The following is a 22,500-nucleotide window of genomic DNA, read 5'->3' as shown; positions in this document are numbered from 1 at the left end:
GAACCAAACAACTCATCGGGACCTTATCCGTCCATATACTCCACTCTGAACCTTATCTACTTCTAATTCCATCCGCAAACTGTGAAATGGTCTATAAACTAAGTCTGTCTCTCTCCCCCCCCCCCCACACACACACACACACACACACACACACACACACACACACACACACACACAGAGTCAGTAATGCGGCGGTGTATCGATGGCACCGCACGGTTACATGACATTTGCAATTAGAGGATTTGCGACGTGTTTGTGTTCGCGCGGCGTGTCGCTGCAGGCGCAGGTCAAAGGTTAATTCCCATTAATGCTGACTGATGAACCGGAGCCGACTCATCGATCGCTGCCTCTGCACCTCCTCCGCTTCCATTTCTGTCCTCCCTCTCCTCCCTCTCCCCCCTCCATCGCGTTCTCCGACCGCAAGACAATTACCTCTCTCGCCCTGGTCCGGTCGGCTCTGCTCCGAGGGGGCAAGAGGAGAACAACAAGTTGGAGAGGGAGTCGCAGACGTGGACCGGAGCCGACGGAGCAACAGAGCAGAGAGGCAGAACATACGAGGAGAAACGCTGAGGGAGGAAAAAAAGAGCGAACGAGGGGAATTGGAAGACAGAGACGGTGGAAGGGCTGGGAGACGGGAAAAATGTGAAATGAAAAACAGCTCCATGCTGTGAACGTGAAAAGAGAGAGAATCAAACAACCTTATCTCGCTCTCTCTGTCCCTTCCTCCCTTTTAAGTGGCCGCATTCACACACACACATGCACACACACACACACGCACACACGCACACACACAGAATCACCATGCTATATAATTTGGTAACATCCATCTGTGTGATTATAGGTAGTATAAAAAAAGCCCTGCTGCTTGAATAGTAGCCCGTGTGTGTGTGTGTGTGTGTGTGCGCGCGCCCACATGCATTCACAAGTACTAAATTACGCTTTTCTTTTTATTCAGCCTGAAGTTGATACTTACAACTTCAGTCCTTTAGCAGTTATTATGGAGCTACACACTACAGTGTGTGTGTGTGTGTGTGTGTGTGTGTGTGTGTGTGTGTGCGTGCGTGCGTGTGTGTGTGTTCCCAGCACAATTAAAGTGGAAGGGTGTTTCTCTGTGTTGGTATTGGTCACCTCTGTTTCTACAAATTATTCGTATTCATGAAACTTTCCTAAATCTTTTCGTTTATTGTAGTTCGCGGCGCCACTTCCATTCTTCCTCCCCACGTTGGACGTTAATGTCGTGTGGCACGTTGCGGCCCATATATCTGACTCCGCCTCGCAGCGCCGCGTCTGCAAAGTGAAGGTGAAGTCCGTAGTTCATGTAGATGCACAGAATTTTTAGCATAGCGCCAAAAAAAAAATCCTGCTGAAAATAAACACCAAAAAATCACTGAAAACCATAAATAAACCGTAAATGACATTTTCACATGAAACAAGACTCTTCATGTTGTGAAGCCGCAGCGGAGCAAACAGAAGCTCGGAGCCGAACGAGGAGAGTCGAAGAGACACGGCGCTATCATGTCCCCGTGTTGTTAGCATGTTAGCATGGTCGGATGACTTAGCTCAAGCTAATGAGTGTGAAAACAGCTGCTAGGGAAGAAACGTCGCTCCGAGGCCTCGAGGCTGATGGTTTAATGAGGCTCAAGAAACCTGCTGGCGCGCACACACACACACACACACACACACACACACACACACACATGCTTCTTCCTCCACAGTAAATACAGAATACGTGCCTGCACCAAACCCCGTCCTTATTCCAAGTCAATGAGCTGAAGGCTGTAAAAGTCAAAGTGTCTGTGTGTGTGTGTGTGTGCGTGTGTGTGTTTCCCATCACAACAATATACACATTTTTGGTTCCAGACAAGTGAAAGCATTATTTTCCAAATTCAAAGTTTTTATTCATCTGATTTAGTTAATTGTTAAACATGATTATATTTTCAAAGTTTAATTGCGCCTCAGATTCTTCTACACTTCCAGGTAGACCTTTGTTGAGTCAGTGTGTGTGTGTGTGTGTGTGTGTGTGTGTGTGTGTCGTCCTCCCCCCCTCTTTCACACACTTCTTTTCAAAAAGCCTCTCAAGGCTCCGGTGCTTTTTCTCTCTCGGCGATGCAGAGAATGCTTTTGGTTTTTCCGTCTCAACCACACGACAGTTTTGAAAAATCTCTCATTCTTTCTTTCAAGCGTCGCTCTTAAGTAAAAGACAAATATTCAGCAGCACGGAAACTGGAAGTTTAAAATCACACATCGCAGAAACAAGGTCATCATCATTTCTTCCATTTGATTCCATGTGTGGTTTATTTCCTCATCTTGTTTTTTGGCTTCGCGATCTGAAAGTGAAACACGCGTGTGTGTGATCTACATTGTGTTGGGTTCCGCCCAGCAGGGTCCGTTGTCTCTCTACGTTTCATCAGATAACACGATCAAACGTGTTTCGCTGCAGGGAAAACACTGATGATTGACTCCGATTTTTTAAAAAGCAAAACAATGAACCACCACGATGTGATGCAGCGATCGAGGGAGCTTCTCCCGGTCCGAAGGTCGCTGGTGCCACGAGACTCCATTATGGATCAAAACTGTCAGACGAGGCCCCTGGGAACGTGTGTCGGTTGTGGGATTAGATAGAAGGATACGAATGGGGGGGAAGGAGGATGTGCTGAGATTTAAACACCAGTTCTTCAGGCGAAGTGGAACGTGAACGTAATGAATGTGAAACCTGCGGAGTGGAGTCTGATATGATGGATATGGAATTTGCAATTATGGGCCGACTCATGACTCGTGACGATACTTGACATGTTGCCTTTTTGTACAACAGCAGAGGTAACGCTGCAGTACTGCGGATGGCCACCGGGGAAAAAAGATATTAAAATCAAATACAATCCAACTAAAACATCGATTAATGATTGCGGATGTTAAAGGAATGACTCTTTAAGGAGCCGGCATGTCGTCTTCGTATTCAGTCTACGATTCGTACACGAGGAAATTCACACATTTATTTTGGTTGGGTCCAAGTATCTGTCCACAAATGGCTGAAAGAAATTCCCAGGTTTTTTTTATTGACATTTTTTTGAAGCGGCAGCGAGGCGGGAGACGAATGGAGAGAGAGAACGTGTCCCCGGGCTTTTACAAGTCTGAGGTGGTTTCTGTGGCACGAACCATTGACCTGACCGAGAGCCGAGCTGTCCTTCAGCGTGTGTGTGTGTGTGTGTGTGTGTGTGTGTGTGTGTGTGTGTGTGTGTGTGTGTGTGTGTGTGTGTGTGTGTGTGTGTGTGTGTGTGTGTGTGTGTGTGTGTGTGTGTGTGTGTGTGTGTGTGTGTGTGTGTGCGTGCGTGCGTGCGTGTGTGTGTCCATGCATAGGCAGTGAGGCAGCCAGCGCTGTGACAGGGAGGAGAGCGGGAGGATGTAACTGTCAAGAGTTCCGTGTGTGTGTGTGTGTGTGTGTGTGTGTGTGTGTGTGTGTCTTGACCACTGTTGAGAGCTGTCAGAGGGAGACAAGTTGAGGTGAGGAGAGGTCTCTGGTGTGTGTGTGTGATTTTGTGCTCAGACGTTTAGGCATTGTTGTGTGTGAGTGTGTGTGTGTGTGTGTGTGTGTGTGTGTGTGTGTGTGTGTGTGTGTGTGTGTGTGTGTGTGTGTGTGTGTGTGTGTGTGTGTACTGGGCTGTGTTGAAGCTCCGTTCCACACGACCACCCAGGTCCAGACCAGCTGTCAGTCATTTTTGTTCAACACACACGCACACACGCACACACGCACACACACACACACACACACACTCTGAACCCTCTTGACAGATACATCCTCCCCCCATCAGACAAAAACATAAAAACTAAACTAAAACTTTGCAGCTCTCTAGAAACACACACTCAGAGGAGCATGGACACACACACACGCACACACACTCGTTCTATCCGGAAAGTCAGTCTCTCTGACCGTCCGTCGAGAAAGAGAAAAAAATACGTCTGAGTGCTTTAACTTACAAGTCAGGTCACACACACACACGGGTCTTGTTTGGAGTGTGTGTGTGTGTGTGTGTGTGTGTGTGTGTGTGCGCGTGTGTGGCTGCCAGTGATTAGCATCTCTGACCGGGAGGCTCATTAATCACAGTCTTCTCTCTGGCCGTCGGCCTGCATCGCAGATGAACGAGCACACACACACACACACACACACACACACACTCTCTCGCACCGGCTCGTCAATATCACGGCCCCGTCGCGTCTTGTGTTTTTCTTAGAGCTCAACTTCAGATTTTATAAGACCGGAGCTGAAAGACGGTAACGCCGCTGTATATACCCAAATCTTTATGAATTTTATATTGTAATAACGCAGTTTCATAATAGCGTCATGACGTCATTTGAACCATACGCTGGATGAATGATTGGTGAATCTACATAAGCTGTAGATCGTGTCTATACTCTCATTGGTTGCAGAAGTTAATAATATAGAAGTGTTACTGTACTATATGACGTCGTAGTGATGTGATGGTGGCGTCACTCCTACCGTGATCATGAATCATTTTTCTATCAGGTCTGTAGTCCTGACGTCGTAGTGTGACGTCGTCGTTACTATGATGTCACTCATCCTATGACATCGTGCGATGGGCGAATCTATTTCTGATTGAAAATGAGCGTCGGAGAAATTTGGATTTTCCGTATCATGTTTTTGCTGCAGAAGTGATATTCCAACAAGGTTTGGGGAAAATCCGTCCCATGCATTGTTGAGTTATTTTGTGGAAACGAACCAAACCGCGATCATCGCGGTGAACGGTCGGAAAACAGTTTTCCTCTCGCTGCAGTGATTTGTATTTTCTTATTAATATGTCAGTCGAGAGGGGAAGACTTGGAGACATTCACCGACTTCCCGCCGTGTCCAGTCTCAGCGCGGCGGCCTGAGCTGTGATTCGTTGTGTCCAGAGCGAAGCGCCTCGAGGTGCAGCTGGTGTTTGTCGGACCGAGGTCACGGACAGGTGAGCCGGAGGCAGGAAAAAAAAACTGCATCGCATTCCATCAGTTCAGTCTGAAACCAGGCCACAGGCAGACACACACGCACCTTTCTATATAGTTGTGAGGACCTACTGCATTCCCTAGCTCCTTAGCCTGACCTTGACCTTCACAGCTGAAGGTCGTACCCCGACCCAACTCATTCTGACCCCTAACTCCCAGAACCAGTCTTCACCCTCACGTCCTCACAAGGAGGGCTTTGTACCCTCACAACTATAGAAAGTCACGTGTGCACACACACACATCCACACACACACACACACACACACACATAAAATCAGGATAATGATAAAAGACAGAGGGGTAGATGGTTGTTGGAGGGTTATGCACCTGTCCAAAGCTATAAATATATATGTACACACACACACACACACACACACACACCAGAGCCCTCGGGTATGCACGTCCTTGCTCTGTGGTCGGGGTGAATGCATGACCTGGTTTCAACAATGTGACCTCAGGTGGTACAAATTCACACAAAAACACACGCACGCACACACACACACACACACACACACACTAACAAGCACTCTGACATTCAAGCAAACAAACACACACACGTGCAGGTGCACACACACACACACACACACACACACGAATGCACAGGCAACTGCATTACTACATTTAGTTCTACGCAGGAGTTGTACTTGAATTAAGGCATAGCTTTTCTGTTATGTGACTACCTGGATGTGTGCGCGTGTGTGTGTGTGTGTGTGTGTGTGTGTGTGTGTGTGTGTGTTTAAAGGAGAGAGTCATTTTGAAAAGACTTTACAGTTTCGACTCGTGTTGGCATGTGAGTCTTTCTGCGTGTTTTAAGGATGTTTCTGACCGGAGCAACAAGTTTAGTCGCATGAAGGCCAAAAAACAACTGAGGCCAAAAATACCAGCCGTCATATTTTCCATCTGCTCACGAGCTACATTCCCCCTCAGCGCACTGCTCCCAGTGTTCGGTGCAGTCGTGCAGTGGGGGCGTTCTGGAAATGCTGAAGATCTTCGGCAGCAGGTTTTTTGTCGCATCGGGCTCGGGCGCAGCGGACGTGAGGGGCGGCTCGTGCGACGGGCGGCGGTGGAAGTCGTGCTCGAGCGATGTGAACCGTGGGCAGGTCGAGGAAAGTGCTGACGTTCTCATTATTTTTAAGCTCACGGAGTACGACGAGGCAGGCCGGTGTCTGTGACCATGATGATGTATATATATATCTATATCTATATATATATAGATATATACGTCCCCAAATGTACCGATAACTCACAACGTCACATTCAGCCGCGTTTATTTTTCTAGAACTCTTGCGCTGTGAAGTTGTTCGATGAGCTCAGCTCTCTGTCTCCTCTCTCTCCTTAACATGGGCGATAAATAAGGAACAATAGAACCAAAAACGAGTCCATTTGTTTCCCCGAGCTGCTCCGGGGTCGACGGAGCCTCGCACAAAAAAAAAAAAAAAAGGAAGAGGGGAAACGTCGAAAAAGTCCTAAAATTTGTCATTACGAGATGATTTGCTACTGTAGAATGCTCGTCCTGCATTTCTCACTGCCGCTCACTTCTGATTACTGTGGGAGAAACAGACGCTCGCGGCCGTGAAGAGTGCACACACGCACACACACACACACACACACACACACACACACACACACACACACGCTCTGGGTTTAGTGCACTGGTGCATACATGCTTTTTGGTTTCTGCATGTGTATTTTTGTGTGCGTGTTTACTGAAACGTATACAGTATATGCACATCTGTGTGTGTGTGTGTGTGTGCGTGTGTGTGTGTGTGTGTGTGTGTGTGTGTGTGAGCGGGCACTGCTGTTGGCAGTAAACACATCCCCCTCTCTTCCTCGTCCCTGGGAATTCAGTGGGTGATAAATAAGTTCTACTTGCACTTATTCCCACGTGTGTCTGAGCACACAGATGCTTCAGAACACTTCCACACACACACACACTCTCATCTTGGGGCTTCACTTAGCGAGATAGATGAAACAAAAAAAATGTCCTGTTTACATGAGAACTTGTGCAGCCGCAGATTTCTCTCGGAACCCCCCCCAACACACAAATGTCTGAATCTCATCTTTTTCCTTCTCTTTAAATTTGACGGCGACAAACATCAACGACAAACATCCTCCTCCTGCTGCATCTCCCCTCGATCACTCGCATTTCTGTGCACACAATCACAATGCAGCCGTCGTCGCCACTGTACAAATTCAAAAGAGTTATTTGACTGTGAAGGAAAGTAAAGGCTCCAAAGTAGAGACGGTGCTCATTTTATAACACGAGAAGGAGAGCGTGAACTCCGTTACATGAAGTTAAAGACCCCCTCCAGTCACGTTTTAATGTATAAAAGTAAAAATGATCTGCTATGCCTAATATTTTGTTAAACATTGTTTACCCCAAAAAGTTAGCCTTAAAAATTTCACCAACTGCTAATGCTAAAGCTAACTGTCTGCTGACACACCTGCCAACCTCTCATGGATGCTAACTGCTAATGCTAACTCGAACTGTCTGCTGACACACCTGCCAACCTCTCATGGATGCTAACTGCTAATGCTAACTCGAACTGTCTGCTGACACACCTGCCTTCCTCTCGTGGATGCTAACTGCTAATGCTAACTGACTGCTGACGCACCTGCCATCCTCTCGTGGATGCTAACTGCTAATGCTAACTGTCTGCTAACACACCTGCCATCCTCTCGTGGATGCTAACTGCTAATGCTAACACCAACTGTCTGCTGACACACCTGCCGTCCTCTCGTGGATGCTAACTGCTAATGCTAATACTAACTGTCTGCTGACACACCTGCAGTCCTCTCCTGATTCGCTGCCTCTGCTGTTATTTTAAATGAGCGAATCGTGCAAGTGAGTCCGAGTTGAGGAAAGTTCGCTCCCCTCCAGCGTGTCTGAAGGAACATGACGCCTTTTCTGGAAGAGCTCAGATTTTGGGGGATTTTTTGGGGGGGCGTTAAATTGTTGGCTGACTGTGAGTCGGAGGCCAAATGGAAAAGTGGAGTAGTTTTTAAATCTACCTTGAGTCAGTGAGGACGTGGCCTCACCCCGGCTGCAGTGCTCGTGTGTGTGTGTGTGTGTGTGTGTGTGTCTGTGCGTCTGTGTGTGTGTGTGAGTGTGTCTGTGTCTTTGCGTGTGTGTCTGTGTGTGTGTGTGTGAGTGTGTCTGTATGTCTGTGTGTCTGTGTGTGTGTGTCTGTATGTCTGTGCGTCTGTGCGTGTGTGTCTGTATGTCTGTGCGTCTGTGTGTGTGTGTCTTTGCGTGTGTGTCTGTGCGTCTGTGTGTGTGTGTGTGTGTGTGTGAGTGTGTCTGTGTCTTTGCGTGTGTGTCTGTGTGTGTGTGTGTGTGTGTCTGTATGTCTGTGTGTCTGTGTGTGTGTGTCTGTATGTCTGTGCGTCTGTGTGTGTGTGTCTGTGCGTGTGTGTCTGTGCTTGTGTGTACACACTGATGTAGCAGTGCGCCTCTTCTGTTCAGACTTGAGGTTAAAAATTTGGTTCAGGTGCCAACTTCAATAAAAACACGATTTTATTTTTCTCTGCCAATTTTTATTGTTGTTGACTTAAAAACGACACAAGTGATCCGAGAGGAGTCCGACAGACGGGCGGCGTGTGTGTGTGTTCTGTTACACAAAAAGATGAGGATGAAGATGATAATCAGAACAATAATATCCCCCGTTGTGCACGCGTGTTTTTGACAATTTTATTGAACAACAAAGACAAACCTGAAAAAAAAGATCTCAACACTTCAGTGTGTGTGTGTGTGTGTGTGTGTGTGTGTGTGTGTGTGTGTGTGTGTGTGTGTGTGTGTGTGTGTGTGTACGTCAATCTCCTGTGCATTCCAATCTCTCGACTTCCCCTCTTGTAGTCGCCCCTCCGTCCAATCCAATTGACACAGTTGAGTGCAGACAAACCGTCGGGCGTTAGCGTGTTCGGGTTTTTTTGCTCATGTGGCGGTCAGGAAAAGCCTGAAGTGTGTGTGTGTGTGTGCGTGTGCGTGTGTGTGTGGCGACGGTGTTTCCCGTGTTCCTCCATGTAGAACTAAAGGTTACAAGGCAGGTCCCCTATTGATTCATGTAGCAGATAATTAAAGTCACAATAGACCCTTCAGGAAATCACTCCTCACCCTTTAACACTTTAACACACACACACACACACACACTCACACACGCTGAGACTGAGAGCAGGAGATTTACAGGAACAATTACTCGTCACTCATTCCGTCCGTCGCTTGCTCACTTGTTCATTTCGCACTAATCGAGCGAACAGGATCGCCGGTGCTGCGTCCACACTACGTGTCCTGAGATGGAGATGGTGACGTCTTCACTTTAGATCTGAGACTTCGTATGAAACCGGACGTAAAGGTAAAGTGGGGCCGGAAAAGTGGAAGCTGACGCGCAAGCGTTAGTTTGCATCGTCCCTTTTTTAAATAAATGGACATCACGGTCACGTGACGAGCGTGTTGACGTAGATGTGGTCGTGCGGTCGGGGCCTCTCTCGCTCGGTCGCCCAGTCGATTTGGTCGGTTTGTCACAGGCGACGACTCTCAGGTTTGACGGTTATCCTGGAATTTCTTTTCCAGCCGCGCCGATGCTGAGACATTCGTCCACTGAACGGAGTGAATAACCATGAAGGCGAAAAGCTCCGGCAGATTTTTCCTTTTTTCATCCCCGACACCTGCTCACCATCGCCTGTTTGTTCCGGATCCCGCCGGCCCCTGTCGCTCGGAAGCAGCACACCAGAAACTTCCAACGCTTTCAGAACACACACACACACACACACACACACACACACACACACACACACCTCTTACAGCGTTTTTCTTCTTCTCGTGAGTTATCTTTCTTTTTCGCACACGTCCGTGGCTTCTTTCATCCTCCGTCGTTTCCTCTTGAGATTGTCGTGACCTCTCGACCCCTGAGGGTCGTCTTCCTCCCCGCACACACACACACACACACACACACACACACACACACACACGACCTGTGGAACCCCCCCTCTGGCGTCTTTGCATTTCATTTCATATCACTTGAACCTGGTTCATTACAGCACAAGACATTTTCTCTGTATTAATCTGCTTCCCGATTAAACATTCATCTCCTTACACGACTCCTCTCACCTCCTACTCTCCAGACACACACACACACACACACACACACACACACACACACACACACACACACACACACACACACGCTCATGCACAAACACCAAAACCTCTCACCTCACTCTTTTTTCTTTTTTTAAACGTATTTTATAATTTATTTCAGATCAATGAAGAGAACCCAGTTCACTTGCTGCAGCGTTTTTTGTTGTTGCTCGATCTGTCAAACGCTCTCATACAAACATGCGAGAAACCACAGTGTAACAACCTCCATCTGCTTATTATCCGGGCTTATTGGGGTGGCAGTAATGGCATTTAGTATTTAGCCAGTGTGTTTACTTTGCCTCGGGTTGTGTGTATGTGTGTGTGTGAGTGTGTGTGTGTGTGTAGAGGGGGGGTTAGTAGATGCCATATGTTGGCATATGGTTTTAAATGACTTAATGGGAATATCAAGGATCTTGCCATGTTCGCTGACAGTGGATTTAATATGAGATATCTAAGAGACATGATACACACACACACAGGCATACATGACACATGCACGCGCACTGAGTCACTCCACCCACACACACACACACACACACACACACACACACACACACGTACACACACACACACACACACACACACACACACACCTGTGTTTCCAGACTGTCTCGGTCCAGATACTCTCTGACTTGCACACATTCAAGTTTTTTTAAATTTACAGTGCGTGAATTAGGTCTTCAAAGGATCATGATCGAGGACTTGACATGGTAAAAAAATTGCATACAAAAAAATAAAAGGCCGCCCCTAACAACTCGAATATCGGAATCATCAGAGACGTCTCGTTCGACAGAGATTCCTCAAGTCGAGCATTCATTGTTGCGCTCCTCTGTTGGTTTTGCAGAGTAGCTGCCGGACTTTTGCCTCTGAAGTGTGGATCAGAAATACCCTCAGTTGAAATACTGTGAGTATAAATACTCAGAATTATAGTACTCCTGGTGAATTGACTCGGCTCAAACCTCGTGCCTCTTGCAGCCTCATCACCCAAGAACACGCGGCGGCGTGTCCTCGGCCTGCTCCCACACACACTCGAACACGGGGTCCCACTCAGGATCAGTAGATGTTATCTAAGTGAGCAGTAAACAGACTCTTTAGAGCCGGCCGCCTCGGGGGCGCCTCCCCCCTACCCCCACCCCACCCCCCCCCCCCCCCCCCCGGTTCGCGGCTCCGTGGGTTTCTGTCGCAGCGCGTTAGCTCCGCCACGAGATGAAAGCCCTCTAATGGCTGCGATCGGCGCCCCGAGCGGACGGAAATCTGAACACGAGGAAGACGCGGGACTCCGCTTAAATGAGTGTTATCGTCGCAGGATGTGTTTATTTGTGTGTGCGCGAGGGGGTATATATATATATATATATATATATATATATATATATCCAGGGCAAAGAGCTATTTCTGCCGCCCCTGCGCGTGTGTGTTCAGTTCAGTGTGTGTGGAGGAAAACCAGGTTACTTGCATAATGTCAGAGTTTGTGTTATCGGATGACACTGAGTTAGTCTGATCCACGCCGTCCAGCTACGCGTCTAAATGGACCAGATGGGAGCTCAAGCAGAAAAGTCCATCCTGAACGGATGAATTGACAATAATCCCTATTTACTTATTAGAAAATGGACTCTTCACAAAGTTAGCCAAGTGATAATGTGTCGTATTAAATGTGCTCATAGACCATATAACTGAGCGAACCCCGAATGGAGTATCGCTCACATTTCAGATGATTCCAAAATCGTACCATCTTCCATTTTCGTAAATGATAAGTGGAATTATACGTTATTAGATTTTATGTATGCTTTTTTTTGTAATCCACCATTTTGTTGGATTACATTAAAGATACAGGCCATTCAGTTTACTGATTTTCAATTAAGGCTAGGAAGAGCCGCGCTGTCGTCTTCCGCCCCCCCCAAAAAGATTTTTTCGCTACGCACAAGTCACCATATTTACTCAGACTTGCAGTTAAATTGATAGATTATTACAGACTAGTTAGTCAATGTGAAAAACTTTATTACTGCTATAAACACATTTATCCATTATCTTTAATGTAATACTCTTTATTCAGTACCATTCCTTATATAGTATATTTCCGTGAAATACATATATATACATATATATACTGTATATTTACGCATATTTAATAATAATAATAATTTTATTATTTTTTATTTTCAACCCACTGCACATTACTTTTTGTACTCTGTATATATGTACATATCTTTTTGGAAGACAGTTTTGTTCCTGTATTTTTAATTCTATCTTTGATACCCTGTGTGATACTGTGCTGCTGTGACGAGTGAATTTCCCTGAGCGGGATGAATAAAGTTGTTTATTCTATTCTATTCTAAACAGCATGAAGATAAAGTTTGCAGCTCATTCTTTGCTCAAATGAAACAAAATTAAATGGGTTTGAAGAGGAATTTTCTCACTTAAAAATGATCCCAAGCACTGGTCTTTTACTACAAAAAATCATTCTCTTCACATACAATTTTTTTTATATCTTATTTTGGGAGGGTTTGAAAAAAAAAAACATTACAAAAATGTATCACACAAATTAATTTATATTCAATTTGTTTGGTTTGCTGTTTCAAAAATGTGCTCCTTCCTTTTGAAATGTGCTGATTCCGCCACCTGCTAACAAAGACGTGCAAAAAACGCCCACAAAACAATAATACTCCACTCTGTGAAAATGAATTGCCGTTCTTCTTATTAAACTGTGGTGAGCATGTTGTTTTTCTGATAGCAAAACAAATTACACTTCAACTGCAACAACAAGGACAAGTCCTGGTAATTTCTATGTTTGCTGTTAATTTGTCGACAATAACTGCCGCTGTTTTAATTAAAAGAAGAAAAAGAAAAGGAAATTGGGTATGAAAACCGTCACTGAGTGGAGACTCGGAATGACTCGATTGAAATTTTTTTTTTTCAATAAAACAATCATCAAATGCCGGAGAGGCTTTTCTAACGCTGTTCGGTTCACAGAGCGGATCTTGAAAGGGAAAACGGTCAAAAAACTCATTCACCATGGATGAAATATTGTATTGGCCGTCGACCATCACCAATCCGATTTCTGCTCCGTTATCTCTCAGCTCGGGCAAATTTGTTTTTCTATAATTAATTAATTTGGCAAGCACAGGAAAAAAGAGGTGACGGGTTCAGTCAAAGCTTTCCAAAATAAAACAAACTTTTTGATTAATACTAATACAATCTTTAATTTGAACATCTATCAAAATTACTTTGGGACGGACAAATTACGAGAACAGGTGTGTCGTTAAGATAGCACATTAACTGGTTAAGATAGGATGCTAACTGATTCCTGACAAGCTAGCACGTTTACATGTTCTAGTTAAGCTAGCATGTTAACTGGTTCTTGACAAGCTAGCACGTTAACAGGTTTCAGTTTAGCTAGCACATTAATTAGTTCCAAACAAGATAGCACATTAACTGGTTGCCGACAAGCTAGCACGTTAACAGGTTCAAGTTTAGCTAGCACATTAATTAGTTCCAAACAAGATAGCACATTAACTGGTTCCCGACAAGCTAGCACGTTAACAGGTTCCAGTTAAGCTAGCACGTTAACAGGTTCCAGTTAAGCTAGCACAATAACAGGTTGCCAACAAGCTAACACGGTAACTGGTTCCTAACAAGCTAGCATGTTAGCAGTTAGCTGGCCCGCTGCAGTCCTTTAGAGTAATGCTACATCGGTACTGTAATACTCAACAAGACAGGTGTTAGTCGTCTTCCTTACCAAATACTTTGATGCATCAAGACATTGTTTCAATCAGTCGACGATTCAGATTCACAGGTCAAGGAACTTTAATTCTGAACACAGATTCACTGTGTCTGCTTCAACCTGCAGGACAACACAGGAACAGAAACAGGAAAAAAGCACATAATGTTTAACTAAAATCGATAATTTCAAATTCATAATCTGTTGAATTCCACCAGTTCCATATTTCATACATTCGCTACGTATTTAATTGTGTTAAGCTTTGTACTCTACATGGTTTTGTAAACAACTTTGTGACTTACTATGAAAAGTACTACAAAACATAAAACGTGTGCTTATTCATGAATATACATAAACGTGACTGTGTGACTGTGACAACACCTTTTAATCTGTTCACACTGCTGATTCAGACGGGCGATATGTCCTACAAGCAAACCAGAGCTGCTCGTCCTTCCCACACTGTACTGAGTATATCACCTTCAGCAACACATCAGCACATTATGAAATAGATGTTAGCACGCCGTTTTTCATGCTGGCGTTATCACGCCGGTTGACGGAGGCTCCCCATGATTTGCATCGTGGCGTTTCACAGCAGTTGAATAGAACGTGGCTGTTGACTTATAGAAGGCAACAGTGACAATACAAACAAGCCTAAGTGATTCTTTGAAAATATTAATATTCACACACATTGTTGATGTGTCAATTGAATAATGTTCGAATGCGGTGGTCCTTCCTCTTTGCGTGTGTGTGTGTGTTTGTGTGTGTGTGTGTAGGCATGCTCCATCCGTCATATCAATATTTTATCACATTGCTTACAGGAATGTTAATTAGCAGAGATGAAGGGTTGTTTTGGTGTCACATTAATGCATGCAAACGCACTCACACACACACACACACACACACACACAAAACATATTCAAAACTCCCCTACAGCTACGCATGCACACGTTTACACACACATGAGCGCGTGCATGTTTCTATGTACGTGAACCACGTTCGGTCTCCATCACGGCGGCGGCGGGGAAACTTTCTGACACAGAACATGTGTGTTAATTATGTTTTGTGCGTCTGCGTCAATGAGACGCGGGGCGGTGTTGTACTGATTTTCAAAAACCAGATTAGGGGCATTGGCACACACTCACACACACTTACAGACGCACACACACTCTCGCCTACCGCTGTGAGCCACTTCTCCCTCTCATACCCCCGATAGTGGTTTTAAAATTGCAGATCTGATATTGAATATTGATGCTGGAACTCCCCCTCGCCTGTTTAGAACTCTCTTCTAATGAGATCACTTTGATTTCCTTCCATTTTCTAATGAGATCACCGAACAACGCGGGGGCAATAAAGGCTAATTATCTCAGTAGTGATTAATTTATTACTGCTATTTTCATATCTGTAAGAGAAATGGTGTTTCTTTCTTTCTAGTTTTCCACCCACTGCTGGAGGTTGTTTTTTTTCAAACAGAATACAGACGGAATGAGGATCGTTTTCCATTTTTCAATTTCATTTCCCAGTTGATGTAAGTCCTTCTTGAAGAGGCATAATCGAAAAAACATATTTCTCGCGTTTAATGCTGGAGAGTGAACCATGTGGGCGGCTGGCACTGAGGAGGTAGAGCGGGTTGTCCACTAACCAGAAGGTCGGCGGCTTGATTTCCCCTTAAGGCACTGAACCCCATCTGAATTGGCCTGATGTTGTGCTGCCAGTGTGTGAATCGTGTGACAACATGACATGACATTTCAAAGTAGAAGAGGTTACTCTCATGATGTAGTTTTGATTTCCTCTGCCACCTAAACGACATCAGGGTAATTCAAATACTACATTTTGTATCAAAATATTCAACCGGTGGCCCAGTGGTTAGCGCTGTCGCCTCTCGGCAAGAAGGTTCTGGATTTCGAACCTGAACCTTTCTTTCGTCCCGTGTTGCCGTGGTTTTCTCCAGGTTCTCCGGGTTCTCCTCTCTCTCCAGAGACGTGATTCATGCAACCGGAGACGTTAAATTGCCTGCAGGTGTTAAAAATATGTTTCAGCGCCCAATAGACCGGCGATCTGTCCAGGGTGAACCCCGCCTCTCGCCCCATGGTCGGCTGGGATTGGCTCCAGCCCCCCCTGTGATTCTCAAAGGATAAGTAGTGTAGATAATGGATGGATAGATATTTGACAGTTAAAACATATTCTTACCCCATGACATAACATTGCATTTTCCAAATTACTTGAAATACCTTAGAAGTGCATAGGGGACATTGTATCCTGTATTTATGACAACCCTGACCATATTTCGGAGTAATGTTGGCACGTGACATTTGGGTCTCTAGAAATGTTTGTCCAAATACTCAATGATAATCTCCTTAACTCACGTCTGCTTCAGCCAAATTTCGAGTATTAAACTAAGAATGTGTGATAAGAATTTTGCCGTTACGCCGCGAGCTTCACTCAGTCTCACTCACAGTAATAGTTTCATTGTGATCTTCAAACAGTCTTTGCTTTGGAAGTTTTTTTCCCCTCTTTATTTTGAAAAAAAAAGAAGAAATAAGACGAATGTGCTGTGAGGAGCGATGAAGAGCGTTATGAAAAAACTAAAAAAGTAACCCTCAAGTGATTTCATGAATAGAGAAATGGCGATTCCCCCGTTTCAGATGCTTCAAAACAAATTAAAACGCTCGTGCGTCAAAGCATATGTCTAATTAGGGAAGTGTGTGTGTGTGTGTGTGTGTGTGTGTGTGTGTGTGTGTGTGCGCGCAGCGCTCTAGGCTAGCAGCGAAGGCTAATGCGATGGAAACTGTGTCTTAGCCGGGCCATGAAACAACGACGAGCCTGTGACTTAATCATGTCGACACACAGAGTCTCTCTCTTCTCTCTGATGGGCTGGGACGGTGTCTGTCTTGCTCTGGCTCTTTCAATTCCTGCTGATAACTTAATTAGTGTAATGCCGTCAACAATACACCAAAGCTGCTCATTAAAAAGGCTCCTGCTCCGAAGAAGTTCAAATGTATGGGCATCGAAGTGATTAAAGATGTGGTTTTTAAATGAAACGTGTGCCGAGGGGGGGTGAAAAATTGAATCACGACTGTGCAGAACAAACAATCGAATCGCATTTCATAATTCTCTTCATGGCTGCAATCAGCCGTTCAATTGTGCCACACCTAATTAATCCCCTCGGTCCACATTTTGTCTGTTTCACGAAATATTCGTTTCCGTGACAGAAGACTCACGATGCCGTTACATAAACAGAGTATGTGGGCGTATTTTTTTTCTTCTCTTCCCAGTGTTATTCTGTTTTTCATGGTCTGTCCGTGCTTCTCCCGTCTTCTGTCATGTCCTGGACAAAGGTCAAGTCTGCTTTTTGCTTTTCCATGCAAATGGTGTCCAAATTACTGTCCGTGCACTCGATCTGACGGCTGTTTTACTTGGACGTGTCCGCCCTCCGTCACTGTCGAGTCTGAGGTCTTTAACCGCACGCTGATGAAATTGTCTGTTTCGATGAAATGTTGTAATTCACACGTGTCCTCCGTCTCTCCCCGTCGCAGGCGGCTGCACCTTCGAGGAGTCGTACAGCGGCTGCGGCTACAGCGTTTCCCTTGGAACCAATGGATTCACCTGGGAACAGGTCAACTCCTGGGAGAAGCCGACGATGGACCCCGCCCTGCCCACCGGTACGAAATGTGCACTCGTTTCTTTCTGTTTCCTTCCAACTAGTGTGTATCGTCCCCGGTGGGGAGCAAATCCGGGACGAAGGGAGGCGATGCCGGTCGGTCGGTCGGTAGAGGAAATCAAGCAGAGTATCAGTTGACTTTCTGGAGACGGACGATGTCTTTGGAGCAACTTCTATTTGTCAGTACCAGATGAATCAGGGGACACTGGGCAGAGGACATGCGCAAAAATTCCTGCTGCAAAAAGGCGTATGACGAGATCACAAAGTCATGAAGTGGCACTCGGATACGTCTAAACGTTGGCTCATCTCGCCTCCTTCTTCTTAGCCTCTGTCTCCGAGAGCGTCCTTGAAGAACAAACATAATATCGTGCGTTCCTCCAGTTGTTTTCTTGCCGGCCTCCTCTTCTCCCCTGGTTACTGTAGAACAGAACAGGGAACGTGTGGATTTGGGAAATCTTCTTCCGCGAAGAGAAGGCCCAGTGAACAAGACGATGCACACCAAGCGAAAGAGAACACGCGCTGCCAGGAGCAGTCTTTAGTCTGATTGTTTCCTCCGGAGGTTTCAGAGGCGTTTACCACTCGATGACGTGATCACATTGATCGGATGTTTGACACGGAGCCGTGCAAGTTGCAAAAGACACTATTTTCAAAATTGAACATTTTAATAGTCTCAATTTCTGCATTAGGACGGTTCAGGTTCAGATGTTAACTTCTCCCTTTCTTCGATTTAGCATCTCCTCCGTCCTCCCTCCTCCTCACGTCTGAGCAGACACACTGATTTAACCGAGGAGACGGATCGTGACGTGACCCCAGCTGGGCGTCTCTCGCTCTCTCGCCGCCTATCGAACGCCAAATGGCGTTGGCATGGCTCGTCTATCGTCTGATTCTCTCTCACACTTCTGCACTGTTGCTCTCCACATTTCTCTGTCTCTCTCTGTCTCATACATTTCCCTCCCTGTGTCTATCTTCCGTCAGCTTCTCCTCCCTCGTTCAACGCACTCACTTGACTGACGCGAAACTAAAAGCCGCATTAAAATTCACAATTATGCAAATTCTTAAGAAACCCAGTTAGGGCATCCTCTCTCGTTTTCTTTCTTTCTTTCTGACTTCTTCTTCTTTTCAAACTGGATGAATCAGTTTTATCCAGTTTGTTGGAGATGTTGTTCATATCTCACAGTGTTATGAGGATATGGTGTAGACAGGAGATGGTCCAGTTGTGATTTGACTGTTTGGTCTCTGAATTGTGTGCGTTTCTTTTTAATGCAGAACATAATCTTTTTTCAAGAAAAAAAAAAAGAACGATGAGCCGTTCTTTTGAAAGGTTTATGTATCTTTTTGAACAATTTCATTATCAAGTCAAGTCAACTTTATTGTCAATTCCTGCAATATTGTTCCAGACATCCGTTAGTCTCGGACCCACAGTGCAATAAGTACAAAACAAGAAACAAAACAAAACAAAAATGAGATGAGTAATATATACAATAAATGAATTCTAAATAGTGCAAAAGTTTTTTTTAATATTTTATGAGTACCGCTTTAATACTGATGAAATGTTATGATATGATGATCATAACTGTGATGTTCAAAAGTTCATTCATCTCTAGCTAATTAAAGGATTGAGTTAAAGGATTGAGGTCACCAAATCTGTCCTTAACTATTCATCATTCTAATATTGCAGCCAACGAACCAATAACCCCTCGCTCCCTCCCTCTCTTTATTATATGTTATCCCTCGGTCGTGTCAATTATTGCACTCGTACATCATCATCACGATCATCATCATCCTCCTCCCTTCTCCATCTTCTCCCATCATTGTCTCTGACCTGTCAGAGGCGGCGGGGAGGCAGATCCGTCAGCCGCACAGCCTCCGCGATCTGATACGACTGAGTGGACATGAGCGCGATGCCGGCCCGTCTCCCTCTCTGTATATATGTCTCATGTCAGTCTCATCTATCTTCGCTGGTGGTGGTTGTCAGTGGCGATAGCCATCACGGCCTATGAGCCCTCCTCATCGCAGACAACTTATCGACTGCACGCGGCCCTGACAGCCATAGATCTGATAAAGCAGGACGGGAACAAATTGTCTGTCAGTCTCTCACACTTTGTCCTTTTATTTTTCTACTGATGCCGAGTCTGCCGACGTTGAGTCTCACACTGGACCTCGGCCGCGTAGATTAACTTTTCGGTACCATGTTGTATCACTACACAACTATTACTGTAAAAAAATTTATAATAATACTTGTAACACAGACAAGCAGCTTTTATAAATATTACTATGTCATTTCTTATGCAATCTATAAATGACATCACCATCTATCTATCGATCAATCTATTGATAAGACATAATTAAACTATGGTTTATAGGGACAGGTTGGATGATGGACAGGTGGATTGGTGCAGCATCAGCAGTAATGTGTACGTTGTACCGGACCCACAAGGCAACACTTTTGATTTAAAGTTTGATCCTAACCAGTAGCCCTTTTGATATTTTTAATGGTAACATTTCATCTGACAGGATTTTTAATATTTCATTCGGCTATACCAGAATATCTTCATATGCCTTCCATCAGCAGAACGCTGGATTAAAGCTCTGGCACAACTTTAATGCTAAACTTGTCAGCAACTCAGATGTTTGGTAAAATATCACCAACAATATGATATTCGCTCACCAGTTCATCATAGATATTGGTCACGAAATCGTGCAGAAAAAAAGCAAACAGGACAAAGAGCAAAACCTGTGTTGGGAGGATAGTCGAGTCTAGTACCTGTCTTTATTTTAAGCAATTAAGTTTGACATCCTGCAAGTAGAAGCATCAACTTTTATTAGAATTCATAACAAGGGGGTTCGTTATTGTGTTTTATTAAGACCAAGTTCGGGAAAGAGGTTTTTCTGAGAAGCAAATTCTAAAGGACTATTTGACAGACAAACAGTAAAAGACTCTATTTTTAATGGTATACACGCACATAAATATTCAGAAATGTGTGGTTCACTTCTTCAGATCTTCACCACCAGAACATGTGTGCAGGGTAAATTTAAACCACTTGCTTTTGTCTCATTGCTCCCGGTATCAACACAGTTATCATATAATCCTCTTTCTCGCCTCACCTCCGCCATATTGATGAGGTTGATACAGTTGTCAGGGAGCGTAACCCACACACACTCGACAAGATTGGATTGGCGCCATCGCTCTCTCTCTCGCTCTCTTCTTCACCTCCATTTAGACGTCGTTGTCATATCGCCCACAGCCCTGACAGCTTATTGATCTCATGGATGATTGGATTGTGACGGGAGGTTTGTTAAGTTCTTCCCTCATCGTCTCTCTTATTGACGTGGTAATGATATAAAATGACGACTCGTAGAGGGTGACACAGTGTGATGTGTTTTCCTATCTACCGTCACCTCCATATAGACATAGTAATCTTACAATCTGAGTCATAAATTGTACGACAAAACATATTTGTATGCATCCTTCTACGAAAAGGGTAAGGGTGAACATTTCCATCATGTGAAACTCATCAGGAAAACATAAACATATACAAATACGTGGAACAAGATGCAAACCAACATGCTGAATCATGGCAACATAGGGTTCTCGTTTAGGATATAATGTTTTACCTGATGGATAAGACCATTTTTTTCCTGTAACGTGGGCGCTAAAGGTCACGTTTTTGAGAATGTGCAAAGGAACTTAGAGACGAGCTGCAAAGCTTGACTGACGCACTCACGATAGCACACTTCTGATTTTCTTAGCCCAGGTCTTAGCAGCATTTTTCAGGATGACAAAAAGAAAAAACATAAGCCACAAAAATAAATAGAAGGTTGGGGGGGAAAAATGCCACCACAGTAAATGTATTTCACTGTCAATCTTTCACGAACCTGAAAAGCAGAGAGGCTTTTTTCCCATGCTTACTTTCTGGCCCTGACACACACTGACACACACAAACACACTGACTGACACACACACTGGCACACACTCATATCTCATACCTCTTATTACTTTCAAACCGCCGGCTGAGCGAGACAAACTCACACGAGCTGCAAACATCAAACATCAAAGCAAGTCGATGTTTTCAGCAGCCGTCAACACGGCCACAATCTGAGACGTGGAAAATGATCAGAGAGAGTGTGTGTGTGTGTGTGTTTGTGGGATTAAAGTGGGGAGGGGGGGGGGGGGGGGGCGGGTTACAGTGTAGATAGAGAGGCACAAAAAGGGAGAGGGAGTTTAGAGGACGGTTGACAGAAATGTGTTGATACATAAAAAAAGGAGAAGGAGATCGTCATCTGCGGAATATAGCATCATCAGCATATAAGAGTCTAATTTTGAGCAGATGTGTGTGAGGTGTGGCTCTTTCCGTCACATATAAAGATATGTTGTGAAGGTGCGTGTGCTGGTGCGTGTCTGCTTAGCCATATTCATACTCTACAATGCCAAATTAAATGAAAGACTGGAAAACGGAATCCAGACTAAGAAACAAAAGACAACTGAAATATTTCATCTATTGTGTGAAGGAGACAATATGAGGATGTGATGATGAACAAGGTAAATGAGTTGTTAAGGAACAAAGTTGAAATTTTCTTCCATTAAATTAGACATAAACCAGAGAACAAAGACTTTGGAGAATGATGACAGAGTGAAAGCGAGATCACGAAAACAGATAGACTTCCCTATACTCGCTGCAGAAAAACAGAGAAAGCCCACAGGACCATGTGAATAGAGTAAAATAAAAAAACCTACCTGTTCCTTGGTAGATAGACGAGGGAGAAAGAAACATACAAGAACATCGACAGACTCAGTCGGACACAAAGGCGCAAAAGTAACAAAGTTACAGACAAAGTGAAAATAAAATGTTTCTTCAGGTCATTTTTTATTTCTGCTGCACAGAAAGTCATGATTTATTATCCACCTATCAGGTTATCATCTGCATATATCCACGCCAAATATCATAAAGCTAAGAATGAGCTTTATTGGATTTAAAAAGTTGTCAAATAAGTCAA

At 44.6% G+C, this 22,500-nt stretch overlaps 1 protein-coding gene across 11 annotated transcripts in view; it reads left to right on the top strand.

The window, feature by feature from the left end:
* ptprt (protein tyrosine phosphatase receptor type T) overlaps positions 1–22,500 on the top strand; it is a 244,897-nt gene that overhangs the window by 18,672 nt on the left and 203,725 nt on the right. For all 11 annotated transcript variants that reach the window (XM_047332935.1, XM_047332933.1, XM_047332934.1 and 8 more), the window contains exon 2: positions 17,381–17,506. In XM_047332935.1, coding sequence (XP_047188891.1) covers positions 17,381–17,506 — 126 coding nt within the window. The remainder of the gene's footprint in view (positions 1–17,380; positions 17,507–22,500) is intronic.

Source organism: Scophthalmus maximus, chromosome 6, assembly GCF_022379125.1.
Source record: "Scophthalmus maximus strain ysfricsl-2021 chromosome 6, ASM2237912v1, whole genome shotgun sequence".
NCBI lineage: Eukaryota > Metazoa > Chordata > Actinopteri > Pleuronectiformes > Scophthalmidae > Scophthalmus > Scophthalmus maximus.
The sequence above is the reverse complement of the archived record's forward strand: the minus strand, read 5'-3'. Positions and strand labels throughout refer to the sequence as shown.